The sequence below is a fragment of the Puntigrus tetrazona genome, chromosome 23 (assembly GCF_018831695.1).
Source record: "Puntigrus tetrazona isolate hp1 chromosome 23, ASM1883169v1, whole genome shotgun sequence".
NCBI classification, from domain to species: Eukaryota; Metazoa; Chordata; class Actinopteri; order Cypriniformes; family Cyprinidae; genus Puntigrus; species Puntigrus tetrazona.
Window position 1 is genome coordinate 16,482,064 of NC_056721.1, and position 23,786 is coordinate 16,505,849.

At 37.6% G+C, this 23,786-nt stretch overlaps 3 protein-coding genes across 5 annotated transcripts in view; 2 read left to right on the forward strand and 1 right to left on the reverse strand.

Annotated features, from left to right (window-relative positions):
• Positions 1-8,016, forward strand: part of l1cama (L1 cell adhesion molecule, paralog a) — a 44,959-nt gene extending 36,943 nt beyond the window's left edge. The window contains 14 exon segments of the mRNA XM_043224303.1: positions 441-638; positions 861-931; positions 1,630-1,855; positions 2,027-2,142; positions 2,227-2,452; positions 2,550-2,672; positions 3,239-3,409; positions 3,653-3,766; positions 3,957-4,106; positions 4,561-4,692; positions 4,788-4,860; positions 4,961-4,972; positions 5,093-5,133; positions 5,136-8,016. Coding sequence (XP_043080238.1) covers positions 441-638; positions 861-931; positions 1,630-1,855; positions 2,027-2,142; positions 2,227-2,452; positions 2,550-2,672; positions 3,239-3,409; positions 3,653-3,766; positions 3,957-4,106; positions 4,561-4,692; positions 4,788-4,860; positions 4,961-4,972; positions 5,093-5,133; positions 5,136-5,347 — 1,865 coding nt within the window. The 3' untranslated portion in view covers positions 5,348-8,016.
• On the reverse strand, positions 6,163-23,740 carry ribc1 (RIB43A domain with coiled-coils 1). 2 transcript variants are annotated; one of them, XM_043224307.1, is made up of 8 exons: positions 23,649-23,740; positions 11,818-12,019; positions 11,415-11,638; positions 10,430-10,544; positions 10,178-10,296; positions 9,546-9,785; positions 9,299-9,465; positions 6,163-8,409 (listed from the first exon to the last, which is right to left on the reverse strand). In XM_043224307.1, exons 1-8 carry the CDS (start codon positions 23,664-23,666, stop codon positions 8,328-8,330), a joined length of 1,167 nt encoding a protein of 388 aa, XP_043080242.1. In that variant the 5' UTR covers positions 23,667-23,740; the 3' UTR covers positions 6,163-8,327. The 2 variants fall into 2 exon arrangements, with proteins under 2 accessions (XP_043080242.1, XP_043080243.1); XM_043224308.1 differs by lacking the exon at positions 23,649-23,740 and adding an exon at positions 12,188-12,396.
• Positions 12,893-23,535, forward strand: smc1a (structural maintenance of chromosomes 1A). 2 transcript variants are annotated; one of them, XM_043224305.1, is made up of 27 exons: positions 12,893-13,216; positions 13,573-13,615; positions 13,696-13,884; positions 14,004-14,116; positions 14,221-14,424; positions 14,490-14,728; positions 15,394-15,652; positions 16,435-16,575; positions 16,665-16,747; positions 16,876-16,975; positions 17,062-17,169; positions 17,315-17,500; positions 17,590-17,769; positions 17,858-18,004; positions 18,667-18,804; positions 18,954-19,070; positions 19,151-19,257; positions 19,341-19,482; positions 19,595-19,740; positions 19,875-20,028; positions 20,104-20,214; positions 20,300-20,456; positions 21,148-21,302; positions 21,387-21,538; positions 21,627-21,696; positions 21,781-21,891; positions 22,407-23,535. In XM_043224305.1, exons 1-27 carry the CDS (start codon positions 13,208-13,210, stop codon positions 22,485-22,487), a joined length of 3,642 nt encoding a protein of 1,213 aa, XP_043080240.1. In that variant the 5' UTR covers positions 12,893-13,207; the 3' UTR covers positions 22,488-23,535. The 2 variants fall into 2 exon arrangements, with proteins under 2 accessions (XP_043080240.1, XP_043080239.1); XM_043224304.1 differs by lacking the exon at positions 13,573-13,615.
• Positions 23,741-23,786: the final 46 nt, after the last annotated feature.

Below are 23,786 nucleotides of genomic sequence, written 5' to 3' on the forward strand. Positions count from 1 at the left end.
ACAATATTGTGTAATACCCAATCCAAAAAAAAAAGTGAATATTTTTGGACACTTGAGCCACATACAATATCTATAAATGTAATTAAGTTTACAAGCAAAATATCAAAGCACGTTTTCTGCTGCAAATTTGCATAGTTTGTCCTACACAGTGTCCTAGTATCGGGATCCAGTCCAACCCCTTTGACCTAAAATATCTACTGTGAAATAGATTTTACATAAAATGTACATAAAATGTTGTTAACCAGTCACAGTTGTATGCACTTGAACAGATAACATGACATGCAAGTGAGCAAATAAAATTTTTTTTTTAGCTTTTAAGGATTCATTTAGTTTTAGCTTGAACACAAGCCCCAGTTTCTTGAATAGTTTGCTTTCTGTAAAATAAATGTTTTTTTCATTGAATCAGTGACATTTCCTGTTCTGTGTGTGTATGTATTTAGAATATTTGATTGAGTTTGAGGAGACTGAATATGAAAGAAAAGAATGGGAGGAGTTAAGCCGCGTGTCAGGCAACAATCAACGAACCACCCTTTCCCTGAAGCCTTTCCTTTCCTACCGTTTCCGAGTCATCGCCATCAATGACATCGGCAAAAGTGACCCGAGCATGTACACGGACGTCTTTTCCACACCAGCCGCTGGTAAGTAACACGCAACATGTGTGCATGTGCATGTTTACATAGCCTTAAAACAGAAAAGACTTGTACCGCCACATTGTGATGCATTTGTTTTGTCCTTTGAATTATTGTATGACACTTCGGATTTGTGTTTGTATCTTCTCTCAGCATGTGGCTGATATGAAGTGACAGTTTTATTGCTATGTTAGGACATCTTGGCACTAAATTATGATTTGTCCTCTACAGCTCCAGACAGTAACCCTGAAGGAGTGCGCAGTGATTCCGTCGACCCAGGCACCCTTTTCATCACATGGAAGGTACGTTGCACTGTAAATTGGAGACTTTTGAGCTCCAAAATAGTCAAGATTTTCAAAAGGAGCCCATATGACTTCCATTATACTACAAGCAATGTTGGAAAGTATACAACTAAAAAAAGTACAACTACATTTTTTAGTAACATTAGTAGTGGTGTAGAATGTCTGATTCATTTTAGTCAATCAGTTCATCCTCAGCTGTCCGCTCTTGTTGAATTTTTTTTTTTTTCATTCTAGTTAAATGTTTTTTCTTAAACAGTTCCCTCTCTGTCTCTTTCATAAATTGTTAGTGTTGGAAAGTTGGTTTATTCAAATCAGTTAATTCATCCTAAATAGTTCTTTCTTTCTCTCTTATGTGGTGTTAAAGTCTGACTTATCCTAGTGAATCAGTTCTTTAATGGACCTCTTTCTCTATTATATAGTATTAGAAAATCCATATTCATTCTTTTGAATTGGATCCTTTTAAATGGTCCTCTCATGTATATTATGATAGAAAGTCTAACTGCTTTATCCTATGCCATCTTTCTTTGATATGTAGTGTTTGAAAAGTAATTTGTTTTAAAAACTATTTTTGACCGTTCTGTTTGAAACTATGGCTGAACAAGGCCTTCTACTATAAAAAGCACAATTGTCAATGCTGAAAATGTCTTGCTGTTTACAGATAAATACAATGTGACAAAACTGAGTCTGTGTTCTTGCAGGAAATGGACAGACATAGTTTTAATGGCCCAGATTTTGAATATAAAGTGATGTGGAGGAAAGTTTTGGGCAGCGGACCGTCCTGGCATATCAAATCCACCAAGTCTCCACCCTTAATCATCACAGATGTGGGCAACTTCTCTGCCTTTGACATTAAAGTGCAGGCTGTTAATGAGATGGGAGAAGGCCCGGAGCCCAAATCCACCATTGGATACTCTGGGGAGGACTGTGAGTTTGTCATGTTCCGTATTTTCGCTGCTCTTGTGAGCCCTTTTCCTGACATCTTCCTGTAAGGTTATGCATCTAATTCACCTCAATTAAACAACGATTTTAGTTTAACGTTAATCCTGAAACAAGATGTTTTTAAGGGTGTCAGAACGTGCTCTTTCTTCCTGTCAGACCCGCTTGAAGCCCCTTTGAATGTGGCGGTGGATCTGATCAACAGCACTGCCATTAAAGTGGTGTGGGCGCCCATAAACAGAGAAACTGTGAGAGGTCGTCTGCAGGGTTACAAGGTAATATACTGCGCTGTGCAAACATAAACTAAAAAAATGCAATCTGAAATATCTTTGACAGTTTATGCATTATCCATCCTATAGATTTATCTAATGCACTACGGGCCAGAAAGCAGACATCTCAGACGAGAGCGTGTCAGGGAGGGGAAGCCAAGCAACATCTCCTTTGTGATGACAGACAGCAATGAGGAGAAGAAGGTTCTGGGAGATCTCCAGCCATACTCCCATTATGCACTGTCTGTGAGTGTCATCAACAATAAAGGAGAAGGTCCCCAGTCTGACCCCCTCACTTTCCACACTCCAGAAGGAGGTAGGAACAAAAGACTGAGAGGCAAATAGTAAAACCAGATGAAGAAAGCGGAGGAATTCAAATTCTGTCATGTTTTTTTTTTTGGTTTTTTTCCCAGTACCTGGTCCTCCATCATCTTTACTGCTGGATAGCCCATCAGAGACAGAAATGACACTGCATTGGACTCCGCCCACTCAGCCAAATGGTGTCCTGAAAGGATACATATTACAGTATCAACAAGGTGGGTTGCATTCTCATCAGGCATATTGGAAGCAGTGAACATTAAAGGGATAGTTCAAGCAACAATGAAAATTCTCTTAGTAATTACCCATCCTTATGTCGTTCCAAACTTGTAAGACCTTTGTTCATCTTCAGAACACAAATTAAGATATTTTTAATAAACAGCAACATAACCATCACATTCAAGATCCAGAAAGGTAGCAATGACATTGTTAAATAGTCTATGCGATTGGAACAGCTACGAGAACAATTTGTGAACTTTTTCAACAGTTTCTTCTTTTCCGTGTCAGTCGTGTTAAGCTTGTGAACCTGTAATGAAAACTGACACGAAAGAGAAAAAATGATTGAAAAGGTGTTTTTCTTTGCGAAGGATGAACAAAGGACTTAGACTTAGGGTTTAGAATGACATGACTGACATGATTTAATTTTTAGGTTAACTTTAATCACTATAGCAAATGCATAGCCATCGCTTGGTGGTTAACATTTTAAACCAACTATTTTTAAAACCACTAAACTATATTTAAAATGATCTTTTTCACCTCTTTTCTTCTCTTTTTCCCCCTGCAGTTGATAAGGAAGACAGCCCCATGCAAGTGGTAAAGATTACTGACCACACCATATCTCACTTCAGCTTAAAGCTGGATCCTCACAGCCGTTACCGCTTCTACCTGCGAGGCTACACTTCTCAAGAAGAAGGACTGCCAATCATCAAGGAAGGAGCTACAACACTCGATGGAGGTCTAACATTTTACTGATCTCTAAATTACATCTAGACAGATGTAGGGGTGTGGGGGTTACATTATATATAAGACAAACACTATGTCCTAATCAAATGTGACGCAACACACTTCTACCGTCAATTAATTTGGGTCTCCACACTGAAAATAAGAGCAAATGTGAAATTATCATAGCCAGTTTGAATTATATTTGGACAAATTATTTTGGCTCACTTGGTTTTTGCGTGTTTGTGTGTATGAACAGTTCCGCCCTCCAACATTAGTTTATCGACTGGAGAGACATCGGTCAACTTGACCTGGGTATCGAAAGAGAGGCAGAGGAACGTGGGATTCTTTATTCATTACCTGAAAAAGGACGGTACGTGCCGTATGGACAGGACATGATTGAAAATGACTGAACACAAGCTTGTTCATTGAATAGCTAAATAGGAAGTAGCAGCTTTAGTACCTCTTATGTTAGTCAGTGCATCTAATCTTTCATTAACAAAAAAAGAGAATAACAATTAGCATTCGTTTTAATTTATATTGTATTGTTTTTTTCTGTCCAGGCAAAGGCACATGGAAGCACTCTGAAAGAGTGAACAGCTCTCAGTCTTTTTACATGCTACAGGGGCTTCAGTCCGGATGCGAGTACCGCTTGAAGATTGACTTCAAAAACAAAACTTTATGGGAAGATGAGATCCAGACAGCAGGAGCAAGTAATTACAAAACAGCTCTCTCAATGTTTTTCATAATAAAGTGCACCAATGTTCTATTTACATACAGACCAACCAGTTTTCACCAACCATTATTCCAGTTTTCAGAAATTATTCTAATGTGATGATTTGGTATAACTCAAGAAACATTTCATATAATTATTATCATCAGTGCTGAATCATTGAATCTTGGGGAAAAATGTATTATGGTTTTCACAAAAATAATAAGCAGCACAGATGATTTCAGCATTGATGATGTTTATAAAGAATCTTTGTTTTTTAAATTTTGACTTTTAAAAGAACAAGCTATATTTGATATAGAAATCTTTTGTTTTACTGTCACTTTTGATCAAAAACATTTTTGAAAGGAGAGCAAATGATGACAGCATTTCCAAACATGTTTAGTATCATACAAAGTGTCATGAAATTCATACATCATTTACGTCTTCTACTTCAGAAGTCATGGAGGTGCGTAAAGGGTTTGTGACAGAGAGCTGGTTCATTGGACTCATCAGTGCCCTTGTGCTGTTGCTGCTGGTCCTGCTAATTCTGTGTTTCATAAAACGAAGCAAAGGTGGAAAATATTCAGGTATAAGAAGCACGCACATCATTCTAATCTATTGTCCCATAACAGTACTAACAAATGTGCAAATATTCCCGTATTTTATTCGTTTTTTATTACAGTCAAAGAAAAAGAAGAAGGCCAAATAGATTCTGAAGCTCGGCCAATGAATAATGAGGGTTTTGGAGAATACAGGTGTGCTGAAGTTTCTCAGACAAATGATTGCATACATTTCCTGTCCCTATTTCTTACGCTCTTCCTTTCTCTCCTAAATGCTCTTCCTAATGATTTGCAGATCACTGGAGAGGTATGCTTTGGAGTGGCGTTGCATGCATGGCTTTCTCAATTCTGTCCCTTGCATGCGTGCGTTTTTGGCGTCTGCCCTGGTGTACATCTGTAGACTAATTCGTTTTTTTCTTTTCGATAGTGACAATGAGGAGAAGCGGACGGCCAGTCAGCCATCTCTGTGCGAGATAGTAAGCTATGTACCGACGAAGCTCTAGACGAATACGCCAACAGCAACAGCATGCAGACCGAGGTCATCATGGACGAGTCGCTGGCCAGTCAGAGCAGCGGAGCTCGAGATGTTCCTGACCCCGGGACTCAAGAGAGTTCCCCTTTAAATCCTGCCACAGCCATCTCCCACCACGGCCTGCCCAACTCCGCCGCCCTCCTTGACTAGCCGGAGCGGCACGAGACCAAATGTGGATTCACACATGTGCCCACCTGTTGCAACCGCTCGTGACTGACCAAATAATCCAAAATCCACAATAATGAGACCTAAACACAAACACAAGATGCCAAGAAAACCATCCAGATGCACTGCTGGACATAATTGGAACAACACAACACTTTTAACACAGCCAGAGGAAAACATTCGACTGACATATACATAAACAAGTAGACTGCCATGCTCGTTGTTTACAGATATTATCGCTCATTTTATGGTATAAAATTGGCCATAGGCTATAGCCGTTTACAGTTATTCAAATGTGACAAGAAGGGACTAATCCAGTGACAAAGTAGATGCCAAGCTCCCATGGCGAATGGCAATTCAAATCGGAGTCGGATTCACCTGTTAGTCAATAAAAAGCGTTGCGGATGGAGGGTGTGAGGGAGAAGAGAGAAGCTGAGGGCCTTAAAATCATGACTAAGTGCGTTGTGCAAGCATATAGACAGCGTGAGCTGGTTATACTGGTTGCAAAATTTAATCAACTTATTGTGTTTTGTGCATCTCTACCATTTGTTGCTTTATTTTAATTCTTTGAAGACTTGCCTGAACCATTTTTATTATTAATTTATTATTATTATTTTTTTTTACACAAGAATCCATTTGTGTCGTGTTTTAAAGGTGCTGTAAGTGATGTTAGCCATTGTGGAACCTCTCCGTTTTAGACACACATCCTAAAAAGATTAACATTGCCCTGCTGGTACATATTACAAACATCTTTCTCTGTGTTCATGTTCTGACAGAGGTTTTTTTTTTTTTTTTTTCTTGGTGAATAACAATGCTAAATTTAGTTATATTAGAGTAGCTGTTTGTACATTGCCCAGCACTTTTCAGAAATTACAAAATCATCTTGATATTGTGAAATGTTTAATTTTTAACTCGATGCCATAATCCATCCTTCCAGCGAATTTCCTACAATCTATTACAATGTCACCTTCAGATCTGCCACCATTTAAACAATTCCGTTCCATACAATTTGCTTACAGTACCTTTTAAGTCACCTGTATGTTGATATATTGTAATATTGTAGTGATTCAATAGATGATACATATCGGCATCCCCTCAGTTACGATTACAGATGTACATACATGAGATGCAATGGCTCTACGACGCTAGATCGTTTATAGCAAGCTGTACATACAAGCATCTATCAATTTAGCCAAATACAGTATTATAATACTCTTTCATCTCCATCGGTTCCTGTGCCTGCCTTCGACAACATAATCACCACCATCTCTCATGTTTACTCCTCCCTCTGTATGTCTGTGTTCTTAATTCTTGTTTTCAGCATTGTATTAAGCTGTACTGATTCTCTCTTGCAGTCCTGTTGGTGTAAAGCCATAAGAATACACACGTAAGGTGCGTAGATTTGAGGTCGTATTGAGTTAGATAGGGCTGTGGGAGGGAACGTCACAGTTTAGGTTGGTTACGTAAAATGCAATCATGTATTGGCTTGTCTTATTACACAGAATGTATGCTTTGTTTGGGTGGGAATAGTTCCATACCAGTATACCAAATAGCATTTGTTCCTTTTTTTGCTTTTTGGTTTATTTGATCTGATGTTTGATAAACAAATATAGCAGAATATAGCACTGAGAGAATCTATGGCACATCTGGTATTTCTCAAGAGAAGGGCACAGGGAGAAAAAAAATCTCTTAATTTCCAGATGAATGTAAATATAGCCCAAAAGATTGTTTGTTATGACGTTGAAAACTGTGTCTTGTTGATTGTTTTTTACATTTGTTTGAGTTTTGTAACTTTTTTTTAAACTTTAGAGTAACTTGTTAGTTGTGATTTGAGTGTGGTAGACAAGTAGTGCATAGTTTTAAATAACTAAAAAAAAAGTCCTTTGATAAATAAATGTTGCAGGTTCTGAAAAAAAGCTGATTGGATAAAAGAGACAGAAAAAAGCTAATTGAAACATGATTGCGCTTATAGTTTCCCGAGTGCTAAAGAATGGCAGTATTGTGCGTATCTGATTAGAATCTATTGCTGCAGAGGCAGCGTGAAAGGAGGGACGCAGTCATCTTATTTGCACACACACACACACACACACACACACACACACACACACACGCTTCCAGGGAGCAATAGAAACACGCTGACTCAGATCTTTGAGACCACTGTCTTGCGGCGGGCTTTTTGCAGTGATTCCCAGCCCTCTGGGATTGTCCGATCTGTGTTAGCCTCCCTCACAAAAGCTGTACAGACACACTCAGGACAAAAGTCTCTTAGAGATCTATTTTCTTACAGGAGGGGGAAGTGATGCAAATTATATTCAACTCAATATTCAACTGAACTGCTGCTAGACGACTTGTGTATTTTGTCAGTGTCTTGACTGTGTATTGAGCTCGGAGGTGAATCGACTCTCGGATATCCACTATACTGCCCTCTGCTACTGCAACTAAAACTGGGTGGGAGGGCACCGTTTAAAGCTTGACTAGCGGACGAACGTTGCTGTTTCTGTTGTTACTCGTCAAATGTACGCATTCAAGCTCATAATGCATCTTAAACTGTAGGCTTAATGCATAAATAAGCTTGACATAATAGTCTCTTATTCCTCCTGTATGTTTTGTTTGTTACTGCATATGATGTGAAAATAAATGAAGGACGAGATGAATGAGGTTGTGGGACTGTATTGGTCACATTCCCCTGCAGTGTTGTGGACTGAAAGGGAAGTGAGGGTGGGCTGCCTGGATTTTGTAATTGTATCTGCATCACCATAAGCCAGTGTAAGTAAATACTTAAATCAATCTACATCTGCAATATTCTATCACTATATAACATTTTATAATGGCAACTGTCAGCAATACCTACTGTATAAGTCCAATTTATGAATGTCAAACGTACACAGTGCTTTGAAATCCAGTACTTCACTTTATTTGTCGTGCAGGAGAATGATTAGCTGAGAGGATGGAATGAGATGGTTCTTTAGCGAGAGCTTGTGCTGAACTGGGTGAAGTACTGAACTGTGGGACGGTTGGTATACAGCTGCTTGTCCAGGTAGTGTTGGCTGAAAAACAGAAAATACTGTGTTTCTAGATATACAAGATTTACTTTGCTAATAGCTACTAGCATCATTGTTATTAATAGTAGCTAAACATTTGCATACACACGGAAACGTATCTATTATTAAGTACTCACTTTTGGTGTTAGTGTCAAAGTGAGCATAACACTTTTTTCTTATTCTCTCTTATTCTCACCAGGTCGGCATTTATTTGATCAATAATGCAATAAAAATAACAATATAGTGAAATATTATTACATTTTCAAATAAATGTTTTCTCTATGATATTATATATTTTATCATTATAATATTAATGAATTATATTTCAATTTAATTAATTCCTCTGATGGTAAAGCTGAAATTTCAGCAGCCATTACTCCAGTCTTCAGTGTCACATGATCTTTCAGAAATTATTTGCTGCTCAAGAAACATTTCTTATTACTATCCCTGTTGAAGACACTTGTTTAATTTCTGTGGAATATGTTTATGGTTTTTGATGAATTTAATGCTGCATCCTTGCTGAATAAAAGTAATTATTTCTTCGGTAGTGTATATCCAGGTAAAATAGAATATATTAAACAAGACAAAATGCAGGATGGAATTTGGAATTGTAAAAAAAAGTGACTCTTATTATCATTATTTTATTAGCTATTGGTAAGATTGCATTACCAACCAGTAGCTTAAAATGCTGTTATTTTTGGCTAAACAGAAAAGGTGTAGAAGAAGAACAAGTTATTTAAAATCTAAAAAAAGAATAATGTGCAGCAATGAATTGTTCAGACCATTTTTAAGGTCTTTTACTACTCTTGATTGTTTATTCTCCAGTTGTCTGCATTCTGCTTGCATCCCGCTGTGTGTTTTTAACAAAAGTGTGTAATATGAATGTGCCACTTACTGTGCTTGCTGCTCTCGTGCCAGCTGTTGATTGTATTTATCGAGCTGCGTTCTCCTCTCTCTCTGCAACTCCTTGTCTCTATTATCGTCTCTCTCCTGCTGTCTGGCCTGCTCTGTCAGATGGTAATCCCAGGCCACATCTCTCTGCCTCTCCATCTCTCTCAGTCTCTGGTCAAATTGGAAAGGGATAAAAGAGTATTACTTTTATGATGACTATAAAAAGCATGCTCAAATGGCAGGATCTTAACCTCTTTCTCCAAACACTGCTCTTCTCTCTTTCTGTGGATTTCACTGATCTGCGGTGGGGTCATGCCCTTCCAGCGGTCAGTCAGGACTCGTGGACCCTCTGCTGAGGATTCGTTTTTTCTCTTGGCAGCCTCTGGTCGCTCTGTCAGGAGGTCAGAGGTCACCATGTACCGCACCTCAGCCAGCTCCTCTCCCTCTCTCCTCCGTCTCTCTTGTTGCTCCCTCTCCATCCTCTCCTCAGCCTGCGAAGAGAGGTCAGATGTTACCTTGATCTTTCATCTCAAAGACATATGGTGCCTCTGGGTTTTTTCGATCATGATTTACACATCACCATGTCATTTCTAACCCTTGTTGGTGCATATTAGCATCATATTGGATAAGAATAGCTTTTTGGGGTGACAATGGCAGGTTGACGACTCTGTACAGTGTATGATTTTGGAGTATAGAAAATAGCAGTGTCAAAATTCTCCATTAGATCTCCTGTCCATTTTCCATGAAAGCTGTTTTGAACATCTTGAGGGTGAGAAAATGACTTTGTTTGTTATTGGGTGAACAGTATTTATTAAATATTTAATAACCTACTAAAAATACACACAAATGAGTGTCTTTATTAGTTAAGTGGTGAAAATAATACCTGAGCTCGATTGTAATGACTGAGTGCAATGTGTGCCGCTCTTTTGCACTCTTCCTCCAGGACATTCAGCTTCACTGCCCTAAGGTCTTTTTCCACCAACTCCCTGCCGGTTAGCAGCTCTGCAAACAAACACAGATATTATATGCATGATCAGAATCTCTTTGCTAATAAACACAATGAAATACACTTACATTATCTTTCCTTCCGTTTTAACATTACAGGGATAAATGGGATATAATGTAATCCGTTTACCTCTGTTTTTTTGTTCTCTTTCTTGTTTTTCTCTCTCCTCCTTTTGAGCTCTCAGGTTTCTCTCATTCATTTCCATCTGAGCTCTTTTCTTTTCTTTTTCTTTAACTCCTTCTCCCTGACCGAGTGAGAATAAACATATTAATAGAATATGAACAATGGCATCATGCTATATTTCCAATAAAACTATTTTAATAAGAAATAATAATTGATATTTATACATAATCTGAAAGCTGAATAAATATGCTTTCCATTGGGGTCTTGGCAATGTATATTACTATTATGACACGCATTCAGTCACATATTCAGTTTTTAAGACTGTTTTATTTGAGACTTTTTTTTGTCACACTAAGACTATTTAAATAGACAAAAAACTGTGAAAGACCTAAAAAGCTTATAAAAAACTTTTCTTACTCAAATTAAGAAAACTTAAATTTTTGTAACATTATATTTTAATGTTCCTATTACACCTGTGAACGGTAAAACATACATAATTGCATGCAACTAACCTATACCAAGCCCTTATCCTAACTTAAACCCATAGTAAGTACATGTATACAAATATTGTTCATGACTTAATGATAAAATGTTTGTCTGAACCATCCATTTATTTACTCATCCTTAAAATTGTTCCAAACCTGTATGAGTTTCTTTCTTCTGTTAAACGCCTAAAGAAGGTATTTTGTTAACATATAACTATTTGTTTTTCGTGTTGTGGAAATCAGTAGGGTCCATGTTTGGTTAACCACATTCTTCAAAGTACCACCTTTTGTGTTTAGCAGAATAAATAAACTCATACAGGTTTTAGACCACATGAGGGTGGAGTGAATTATAACAGAATTTTCGTTTTAAATCCCTTGAAACGTTTAATTACACCGTAACAAGGACACCTTCAAATAAATTAGACCATAAGTGTTAACCTGTCATTTGTCAGGCTTTAGCTGTTGCTGTGTCCCAACAAACACTTGACAGTACATGCTAGGCTTACCAAAAACACTTGCATACTGGCGGGTCCCAATGCAGAGTCCGACACAGAAATACTGGCGTCTGGCGCCACCTGTCGGTTAGAGTTGATATCTGCATCACGGCTGTCCTCAGCACGTTGATATATTGCTCTATATCGGACCAGGTCCTGAGCCAACTCTTTTCGCAACTCCTCTTCCTCTTTATTCTGTTGCATTACCATTTCATCCAGGGACAAGCGCAACAGATCTGAACAACAAAGGACATCATAGACCAGTGTTTCGTATCCGACTGCGGTCGATCCGTTATTGATTTAAAAAAAACCCGCGAAATACAGGCGTTATATAGCTTACAAAATAATTTGTTCGATGCGTGAACTTTCAGCTTGCTTTGCTAGACAGAAGTAGCGCAGAGGTAATGCGTCTTACCATGAGCCATGTCCCGCTGCTTCTCCATCTCCAGCAGTTCTTGTTTCTCCTCCCGCTGTTTGTGGAGCGCGTGCAGGTCAACCCCGATTACTCGACTTCTCGTGCTGAATATTCGGTTTTTGCGTTCAGCCTCTGCGGCCCGACGCCGTTCCACCACCCGCTGCGCAGACTCATCCACGGGTAAATCAGCCTTGTACATGTTCTGTCAAAGCACAGTTTTATATCAACAAACTTCTCTAACACCAGCCACCTCTCTCCCTCACCGCCACCGAGAAGCTGCATTTATTTTTATTTCTTGCGTATCTATTAATAACATAAACAGCTAGCATTTTAATTGCGCACATGTGAAGATAAAACATCAAAACCTTACTGGTGAATATCAGTTGGGTTTCGACGAACGGGAGTGCGCCTGCTTTCCTCTTGTGTTTGATGAGTGTTTGACATGGTAGCCATGGTAACTGGTGACGCGGCTTTAGTACGTTATGGGATACGTTTGACAGACATATATTATTCATGAAAAATTATTTGGATATGCAAATTTCGTTTTCCAAACCGAAATTATAGTTAACTGAAGCTACATGCTTGAAAAAGGTGAAATAAAATAAAACGTAAAGCACGTGTTTTATTTTTGCAAGTTGCCATGGCAATATTTTTTTAATTTTCATTACCATCGTTTTACAAAAATAACACCAAATCACTAAAGCTAAATTATATATTTTAAAACAAACGGCAAAAAACCCTGAAATATATATAAACTGAAACAAAGATTTATATATAAAAAGTTAAAAGATTGTAACCAGGCACGGTGCTGGTGCGAAATTCAGTACCATAAACAGCTCCCTTAGGTATTAATCATTGGGGTGAGTTTGAAATGTCATAGTTCTTTAAAATGTAATATTCCGTAGCCTAGATGTATTCAAACTAGAATTATATCTTGATAAAAACAAAAACGTGCGGAGATTTACAACAATAATAATAAAGTAACAAATTACAATAAAAAATAACGAACAATAATAATAAAAAAAAAAAACAATAATTCAGTCGAATCTCTCCCTGGCTCTAGGACTTTTATTTTGCCTGCATTCTGCTCTAGACGGGGGGCGTGTACACGAGATCATTTTATGTCAGATTATTATTGTCTGTATACACTATATGTAGCCTAACATATCTAGTTGCCAGTTCGTTTTAAATCCGCTTTGCCGCCGCCAAACAACGTCTGGAGAAACGCGTTTACCAAACCCTGCACAGAGCATCAATCGGACATCTCTCTCCTGAGATAAATCAACCAGCATGGGATATTTAAAACTGATCGAGATTGAAAATTTCAAATCTTACAAAGGACGTCAAATAATCGGACCGTTTCACAAATTTACGGCAATAATCGGCCCAAATGGATCCGGTAAGTGTTTGTCTCGGGTGCTGATGCAGCGCGGTGGACTGCAGGGATGCAGCTGATGCATGTGTCTAGTATTCCCGCTGCATTATGGATCTCAATGTGGCTATATTTCTTGGATGTATATATTTTTTTCGTGTGCATCGTTTTCTTCGTCATATTTTTCACTTTTTTTCTGTTAAATAGATTATACCTAAACTGTATAAGAAAGTTTTTCTTGGAAGCCAGACACTTGGTTCGCTTAAAATGATAAATTCTGTTGTTCTACAATATATATATTTTTTCCTCATTTGTTTACCAAGGAGACAAAAGTCTTTCTTTTTCAAAAAACATTTTTTTTCAATATTACTGTCGTCCTTCAGTTTATTTCAAAATGTTGTTTAAAGCAAATGAATGAGAAAAAAGGTAAATATGAATCAAAATATACATAATAAACCTTTAAAATGATAGTGCACTCCACTAACTCTAAAATCACTGCTCTGTAGGGAAGTCAAACCTTATGGATGCCATCAGTTTTGTATTAGCAGAGAAGACCAGTAACCTGCGTGTTAAAACCCTGAAGGACCTCATCCATGGAGCACCAGTGGGAAAACCAGCGGCCAACCGTGCCTTTGTGAGCATGGTGTACTGCGAGGACAATGGAGATGAATGCACCTTCACACGAGTCATCATTGGTAAATGTTAAAAATGCATTTCTGAAAGTAGTTACAGCTTCATAATAGTAAGTAAACCCTTATTTAGTAGTTCTATGAATCATTTTTACCATGTGAGACTAACTATTTTTATGTTTCAGGTTCCTCCTCAGAGTACCGAATCAACAACAAGGTGGTCGGGCTTTCAGACTACAGCGAGGAGCTGGAAAAACTGGGTATCCTAATTAAGGCCAGAAATTTTCTTGTGTTCCAGGTATACATGCACATAAACTCCTGCTTTGTCAGGATTATGGAAAATATAAGATAACCTGTATGAGATATTTGAGTCTTGTATGTCTTTGTGAATTTGTTGTGCAGGGTGCAGTGGAGTCCATAGCCATGAAGAATCCCAAAGAGAGGACCACTTTGTTTGAGGAGATCTCCCGTTCTGGTGAGCTGGCCCAGGAATATGACCGCAGAAAGAAAGAGATGGTGAAAGCTGAAGAGGACACACAGTTCAACTATCACCGTAAGAAGAACATCGCAGCGGAGCGCAAAGAAGCCAAACAGGAGAAAGAGGAGGTAAACTATTTTGCAACATCTTATTTTACCGCAGTCCCGGAGTTGGAGTTTTGCTCTTTGTTCAGGCTGAGAGGTACCAGAGACTGAAGGATGAGGTGGTCAGGGCTCATGTTCAGCTACAGCTCTTTAAACTCTACCACAATGAGGAGGAGATCGAGAAGCTGAACAGAGAGTTGTCTCAACGCAACCGTGAGATTGAGAAGGACAGGAAGAAGATGGATCATGTAGAAGAAGAGCTCAAGGAAAAGAAGAAAGAGCTGGGAAGAATGATGAGGGATCAGCAGAATGTGGAGAAGGAGATAAAGTGAGTGATAGGCCCTATATATACTGTACTATATATTCATCTACAAGTGGAAATAACTTTAATATACATTTGCTTTAGACATTGGAGTGGTGTTATTTTAGTTTAGTTTTCATAGTTTACCCCATTGCGTTAGTGTTGTTTTTGTTGTTGTTGTTTTTTTATAAATATAAGTTGTTTTTTTTATTTCCATTTTGTTATTTTGGGAAATCATTGTAAATGAAAATGGTCCCACTGTATTTTAAGGTCTAGTTCTCACTATTAACTAACTACTATTAACTATGACTTTTTAGTTTAGGTATTGGGTAGGATTAAGGATGTAGAATATGATCATGTAGAAAATGCATAAGTTCTAGTGAACAGCCAATATCCTAGTAACAGACAAGCTAATAAGCAACTAGTTAATAGTGAGAATTGGTCTTTATACTAATGTTACCATGAAAATTTGAAACGGTTGCTGAAATAATAGAATTTTAAGTGGTTTATATTTTATTTCATTTAACTTTTTTTTTTAAGTAACGAAAATGTTCCTTTTATGGATTTTATTTCGTTAACTATAATAACCTACCATTAGACTTGTAATATTATTATTAGAATAAGCTGACTATAACTCTAGCTCTAAAATGGTCACAGTTTGCTAAAGAACTACTAATCTAAACCTCGTCTAGAGAGAAAGATGCTGAGCTGAACCAGAAACGGCCACAGTATATCAAGGCCAAGGAGAACACTGCCCATAAAATTAAGAAGCTGGAGGTGGCTCGAAAATCCTTGCAGAACGCCCAGAAGATGTACAAGAAGCGCAAGGCAGACATAGAGGAACTGGATCATGAGCAAGGTGCTGTGGAGATGGCGAGGCAGGAGTTTGAGGAGCGGATGGAAGAGGAGGCACAGAGTCAAGGCCAAGATTTGACACTGGAGGAGAACCAGGTGAGTCGAAGACAGAGCGCATTAAGAGTGTGTTCTTTCACTGCATGATTCATCATATAATTCAAGATTTGGGGACAAAAAAAAATTCAATATTTATATAATTTCATATAGTTAATCAGTGTCAACATGAATAGTGCCGTTTATTTCTCCAAATATGACCATGATTACAAATGTAATACAATTTAATTTAGATACCTACATTTTAGACACCATACTGCCTGTTTTTGCTCTATTTCCAAACAAAATAATTCCAAACACAGTCACAGCACTGTTTTTCATCTCTGAGGGATACAGTGTTTCATTCCTGAATGAATCAAAACGTTTAATTTATTTGGTTCAATCGCAATGACTCACTTATTAACAATGACATGCTGACTCCTACTGGTTTTAATTTCACATTCAATAAAAAGTTTGTTTTTATTATTTAAATCATTTTGAATAACAGTATTCAACATTTTATATCAAAACACAATTTAAATGCATTCGTAACTGCAGGATAAATGTTCTGCATTAAATAATACATCATGCCACTTCAGATGAAGTTGATTTAAAAGAAAATTTTTATCAGTGTGAACTGACCTCCACACAGAATTATGAAAAATATCAAAAACTTTAGGAGTCAGCTGTCTATGTCCTCAAGATATCAGCACAATAATAACACTCATCAAAATATTGTCTAATTAACATTATCTGTAAAATACAAGAACATATTGAAATACTATTTTTTGTCAATATGTCAATAAATGTCAGTGTTTCATTGTAAACTTATAATGTTATATCAGGTGAAGCAGTATCACAGGCTAAAGGAGGAGGCCAGTAAGCGGGCAGCTACTTTGGCACAGGAGCTAGAGAAGTTTAACCGGGACCAGAAGGCTGACCAGGACCGACTGGATTTGGAGGAGAGGAAGAAAATTGAGACTGAGGTACGGAGGTAGACTGAAAAGTGATTGTAAGCTCTTTTCTTTTGTCTTTCTGTAAAAGACTGACAGCTTATATTCCTTTCTGATTCCAGGCCAAAATCAAACAGAAGATTCGTGAGATTGAGGAAAACCAAAAGCGCATTGAAAAGCTGGAGGACTATATTGCAACTAGCAGGTGTTACAAAGATCCTTATAAAATACATAGTTTTAGCTCTAAAAAGAGATTTTTTTTTACTTTTCTTCACTCTTCAGTTTCATGTTATGGCAAACAATTACTACCCGTTGTTGTGTTTCTCTCACCAGACAGTCTCTGGATGAACAGAGGCGTATGGAAGAGGAACTTACTGAGGAAGTGGAGCTGGCCAAAAGAAGGATTGATGAGATAAACATGGAGTTAAATCAAGTACAAAAATGAACACATTTACTCATACTCTTATGCATCATTTGACCAAGAATGTATTTTCACTGTTGAGATGATTCTGGTCACAGGTGATGGAGCAACTTGGAGATGCTCGCATTGACAGGCAGGAGAACAGCCGGCAGCAGCGCAAAGCTGAAATTATGGAGAGCATTAAACGGCTTTACCCTGGCTCAGTAGTGAGTTGCTGAGTGTATAGACACATTTTCAATCTAAGCTTGCAGCAGAAGCTAGTAAAATGTCCACAAAAAGCATTCAGAGTTTTTTCATTATTTCAACATAAATTCCATTTAAACCTTCATGTTTAAATCTATATCCAAACAGTATGGCAGACTGATCGACTTATGCCAGCCCACCCAGAAGAAGTACCAAATTGCAGTGACCAAAGTCCTGGGAAAAAACATGGACGCCATTATTGTGGACTCTGAGAAAACCGGCAGAGATTGCATCCAGTACATTAAAGAGCAAAGAGGAGAACCAGAGACCTTTCTACCTCTTGACTATTTGGAGGTACAGATTGATTTAAATTAACAATTAATGAGTAATGAATTATGAGCTGAACCACGTGTTTCACTGGACATGTGCTTCTCTCCCTCAAGGTGAAACCCACAGATGAGAAACTGAGAGAGCTTAGGGGGGCAAAACTAGTGATCGATGTGATCCGCTATGAGCCGCCACACATAAAGAAAGCCCTTCAGTATGCCTGCGGCAATGCTTTAGTGTGTGAGAATGTGGAGGACGCTCGCAGGATCGCCTTTGGAGGACCATACCGGCATAAGGTTTAAATATGTCATATACGTTGAATGTAAAACACATATCAAAAGGTAACAAACTATTCGCCTTCTGTTTTGTTGTGATCCTTTACAGACCGTGGCTTTGGATGGAACTCTCTTCCAAAAGTCAGGTGTGATCTCTGGTGGAGCTAGTGACCTGAAAGCGAAGGCTCGACGGTGGGATGAGAAAGCTGTGGACAAACTTAAGGAAAAGAAAGAGAAACTAACAGAGGAATTGAAGGTGGAATACAAAAGATCTAAACAGAAGCTTTGCACAAAGCTTTTAGGCATTTAGGGCTGTCACGAGCATGTCATGCCAATTCTATGTGATTATAAAGTAAGTTCTAACATAAATATACAAAATGTTGTATAAATATGAAAATGGTAAACATTTTTTAAAAACGAAATCAATTAATCTTAATCTTAAATTTAAATTAATCAATTAAAACAATCACAAAACTATTTTAAAGTGATATAATAAATATTTTAAATATTTAATTTTTTGAGTCCTCTTCATTCAAACACCGCCATGACCAGTTTATAATAATATAATAATAATAATAGCCTTATTTTGTAATAATATTCAACATAACTTAATTCGCATAAAATTTATTGATTGATTGTTTTAAAGTCTTTTAAGTGGAAATAATTGTTATTTTTTATTTTAACTAAAATGTAAATGAACATTTTCAGTGTGGTCTCATACACTGTCTGGAATGTAATATTTGCACACCGGTTTGTGCAGATTAGATCAAATAAGAATAGTCCGATGACCAGTTGTGACAGGCCTACCATAATGCATTAATTTGTGAAATTAAAACATAAGTATTATGTGGAAGTAAAATCACATGACAGACTTTTTTTTTACCAAGCTGGTTTTGCATCTAATGCTTGTCTCCTCAGGAACAAATGAAAGCAAAGAGAAAGGAGGCAGAGCTCAGGCAGGTCCAATCTCAGGCTCACGGGCTGCAGATGAGGCTGAAATATTCTCAGAGTGATCTGGAACAGACAAAAACCCGCCACCTCTCACTGAACATGCAGGTACAAACAATGCCTTAAGACAAAACATCAAAATCATGAGAGAATCATAAACATTACCTAAACTTTAAATGTTAAAAATCACAGGTGGTATCTAATGAAGTCACTGTTGTTACAATGTATTTTTTCAAAATACATCTGTGTCTTTGTAGGAGAAATCAAAGTTGGAGAGTGAACTGGCAAATTTTGGCCCACGGATAAATGACATCAAACGAATCATCCAATCACGAGAGAGGGACATCACAGAGTTAAGAGACCGCATGAATCTGGTAAGAGCTCAGGGGAAAATTAAAATGTGGTCAAAAAAGTTGATGCTCCAACAATTATTATGTATTGTGGTCATTCTTAGGTGGAGGATGAGGTCTTTGTTGAATTCTGCCAAGAGATTGGTGTGCGAAATATCAGAGAGTTTGAAGAAGAAAAAGTAAAGAGGCAAAATGAGATTGCCAAAAAACGGTAAACCTCTTAAGGACACGTATAAAAATTACTAAAAAGTAATGGACTGCCACGGTCAAGTTTTTGTTATTCTGCAATTCTAGACTGGAGTTTGAGACACAGAAGACCCGTCTAGCCATCCAGCTTGATTATGAGAAGAACCAGTTGAAGGAGGATCAGGAGAAAGTGATGATGTGGGAGCAGACTGTAAAAAAGGATGAGAATGAGATTGAAAGACTTAAAAAGGTAACAAAGAATAAAAGAGGAATAAAAGGTCTTGACAAGTAAACCACGTATGAGTGGAATCTTTTGGCATGAAAACTAAACAGTTACTCGTATTGTTCTCTCACCATCTCAGGAGGAACACAGGCACATGAAGATCATTGATGAGACAATGGCACAGTTACAAGACCTGAAGAACCAGCACCTCACTAAGAAGGGAGAGGTAAATGACAAGAACCGAGAGATGGAGGAGATCCGCAAGAAACTAGGATCTGCCAACAAGTGAGAACATTAATATTTTATTCTCTCAATTTGCATGTTCTCAAATCTAGTGTAAGATTTAAATTCAATTAAATTTAGTTTGAGTCAGTTAAAAAACATTAGTGTGGGGCTCTGTCGTATGCATGTAATAATAGAGAGCTGACCCAGCTGCAGAAGGAAGTAACTGCCATTGAAACTAAACTGGAACAGAAACGCAGTGACAGACACAACTTGTTGCAAGCCTGCAAGATGCAGGACATCAAACTGCCCCTCAAATCAGGGACAATGGATGACATCAGCCAGGGCGAGGTACAGACAACACTTTTCACAACATACTTTAATACTTTTGTGAGCTCAGGCATATACACTGATCTGTCTACATAGGGAAGTTCACAAGTTGAGGATTCCATCAACAGTCCGAAGGCATCAAGCTCTGTACATGCTAAAGAGGCCCTCATAGAGATTGACTACAGCAACTTGAATGAGGACCTCAAGGTAATTTTATATGATTAAGTTTTATACATTTGTTGTTTAACCGACAACCTGGTTCTATCACAAGCGATGTAAAACCTTTCTATAGGATGCTTTGTCAGAAGAAGAGATCAAGGCAGAGATGAACACCCTACAGCAGAGGCTGAACGAGCAGCAGAGCATCCTGCAGAGAATCAGTGCTCCCAACATGAAGGCCATGGAGAAACTCGAGAGTGTTAGAGACAAGTTCCAGGAGACCAGCGATGGTGAGCCAGGCTCATATGCCTATACCAACCTGGGAGTCTAAATTAGTGGCTTTTCTGTTAGGCACTTTAATGACAACATTTTTATTTAAAGAAACTTGGAGTGATAATATTTTACAGTCATTATTTTAATTTTTAAACTTTAATACAAATTAAACACTTTTTATGATTTGGTTATCATTACAGGATTCTAAGATTTAAACATTTTCCTAGTCTTGAAATTAAATTTTCAGTCGTAGTTGAAAAACAGTCAGCAAACAATCACAAAGAAGTTCCAGGCAAACGAGGCAGAAACAATAGATAGACAGCAAATGATCAAAAAAAGGTAAGCAATCCAGGATCATACACAGGCAAGGCAACATAATGTTTACCAACCAACTCAAATGCTCAGCAATGGGGATTATGGAAGAAGTAGTCATGGGTGATAAAGTCAAAAATCAGGTCAGGGAGCCCTATGGTGGTGAGCTGGAAGAATCCCAGAGGCTAGACTCATGACAAAGAGCAAATTAAAATAATACAATGTCTGCTTCTTTTTTTTTTTATTATTTTAAATAATTTTAAACTTGGACTTCCCACTGAGCCTAAATAATAATAATATAGCTACAATGTCTACTTTTTTCTTATGTACAGTATTCATGAAATTCAGCTGACATGTTTTTATTTTAAAAAATCCATATGTTGATGTGCCTTACAGAGTTTGAAGCTGCCCGGAAAAGAGCAAAGAAAGCAAAACAGGCCTTTGAGCAGATCAAGAAAGAGCGGTTTGACCGCTTCAATGCTTGTTTCGAGTCTGTTGCCACCAACATTGATGAGATCTACAAAGCACTGTCACGTAACAGCAGTGCACAGGTTAATAAGAAACACTCTGAACTCTGAAATCCCTTTCCTTCAATTACACAAGTAGAATTTTTACAATACATTATATTTTCTCAGGCATTCCTGGGGCCAGAGAACCCAGAAGAACCATACTTAGATGGAATCAACTACAACTGTGTGGCTCCAGGAAAGAGATTCAGGCCCATGGACAACCTGTCTGGAGGAGAGAAAACTGTGGCAGCTTTAGCTCTTCTTTTTGCAATTCACAGGTGCAATAAATCTTCTACCAAATCTTTAAAAGTAAAACTTGTATGTTTTGCCCTCCGTTTTAAAAATGTCATCGCTTTTCCCTTATAGCTACAAGCCTGCACCTTTCTTTGTCCTCGATGAGATTGATGCTGCATTGGATAACACCAACATAGGCAAGGTGTGTACTTATAGGAAGGCCTCTTCCAAATGTGCGTGTGAATTGAATAGCATCACTATGAAATATGCACTTTTAACTTTGCAGGTGGCCAACTACATAAAGGACCAGTCAGTACAGAATTTCCAGGCAATTGTTATTTCTCTGAAAGAGGAGTTCTACACAAAAGCCGACTCACTCATAGGAGTTTACCCTGAGGTTTGTATTTCAGCAATGGACAATATAAATCTTAATCTTAAGTTCCCCTATTATTGGTTATAAAAGGTTTTGAGAGTCCCAAACAACACGTTAACATGCATGTAAGGTCAAAAAACAATTTGTTCAATGAATCCCAAGCGATTCGTTCAATGATTAATTTATGGTGATTTGTTGATTTCATTTGAAGCAGTGTTTGTGAGCTTTTAACACTCATAAATAGTCACCTAGTGGTAAGAAATGAATTGGCATTTTCATTCAGAACGAAAAGTAGACTGGAAATATGCGGTTTCATTTTAATGTCAACATGAAACGGGATGGGACTCATTTTAACAACGACTAGTTTCAAAGATTCAGAGTCGACTCTTTCAAGATACAATACGATGCTCTTTCAGATTTAAAACTTCGCAGGATGTTTTTATTCACTTAGACCAGTGTTATACTCTGCATGAAAGGTCATTTTCAAAAATCCATAATTGTGGCATTATAACAAACTGAATCTTTTCATTTATTCACAGCAAGGAGATTGTGTCATCAGCAAGGTGCTGACCTTTGATCTTTCCCAGTATCCAGATGCCAATCCCAATCCTAACGATTAGGTTGTGCTGGTCTAAATTTATTGGTAGACAGCTAAAAGAATGATCAGTAGCATTTTTTTAAAAAACATGATTATAATCATTGATGTTAACAGATTTTTTTTTATTTAAATTGTTTCTGATATGTCTACTGTATTATATTCCACATAGTGTGCATGATTGTATACGTATTAATATTCTGTGTTCTGTGAATATTACATACAATTGAACAGCTTTTCATGTTCTGTCAGCTGGAAAGTCTAGATAATAGGTAATGTTTTGTCTGCACTGTATCAAAAGCTGCCTATATTGTCAAGTGTGCCTTGTGGATGATTCGTTCATTCAGTAGAATGTGGAATAACCAGTACAATTTTTTGTTGTAATTTTGTCTTCATGGGAAAATGTGTTACGTAAACTGTATTCAAAGTAAAAATAAGAGCTTACGGCACTTTCCAAAAATATGGTATACTTTGGTGTTCTATGACATTTGCGCAGGATTAGAGGCATAATTCTCATGCTTTTTTCCCCTCCCAAATTAAAAAAAAAGGCACTTCCCATTGATCTCTTTCTTTAAATAAAACTTAGTTTGGTTTTCAGTGATTGATAACCAACATTTACCAAACGTATCTTATTTCCCCCAAAAGAAACCTATTTCTTCCAGAAAAAATGTGTGCTTTCTAAAATCAAAAATGTACAGAAAACTTGACGTTCTGTGTCTAACTTATGTAAAAACTTTTTTCTCTCATAATTATGAGCATGTCCTATGATTTGTCACAATTTTGATGATTTTCTTTTCAAAATTGTTATTTGCCTTAACATGTCTATTATGTGGAACATTTTAAAAATAAAAATCTGAAAGGGTCCCTATACTTGGCGGCCAACGGATTTTCCTTTTTAAAACTAGAAAACCAAAATCGAGAACCGAGCGTTCACTCGTTTTTTGTTTCAATATTGAAAGTGGAAAAATGAAAAATAAAAGCTTCTGTTTTGTACCCTGTTAATGGAAAGTGCCATAACTCAACTGTCATTTAAAATGTTAAATGGAACAAAAATAAACACGAAAACAAGACAATTTGTACTTATACTTAATATATAAACAAACCAGAGCACGTCTGGCGTTCCCGTTCGCTCACAACCACAAAGCTAACATCTAGATCCCTATTTTCACGTGGGGCTCGTCCTCACCTGAGCACAATCAACCATGCTTGCACAGACATGCCCCGTCCTCGCGCTTGTTGATGACGTCAGCCAGCTGCCATTGGTCGCCTCTTGTTTCTTGGGTTCGGTTGCGGCGCAGAGAACGCCCAACGTGTCAGTCGGCGC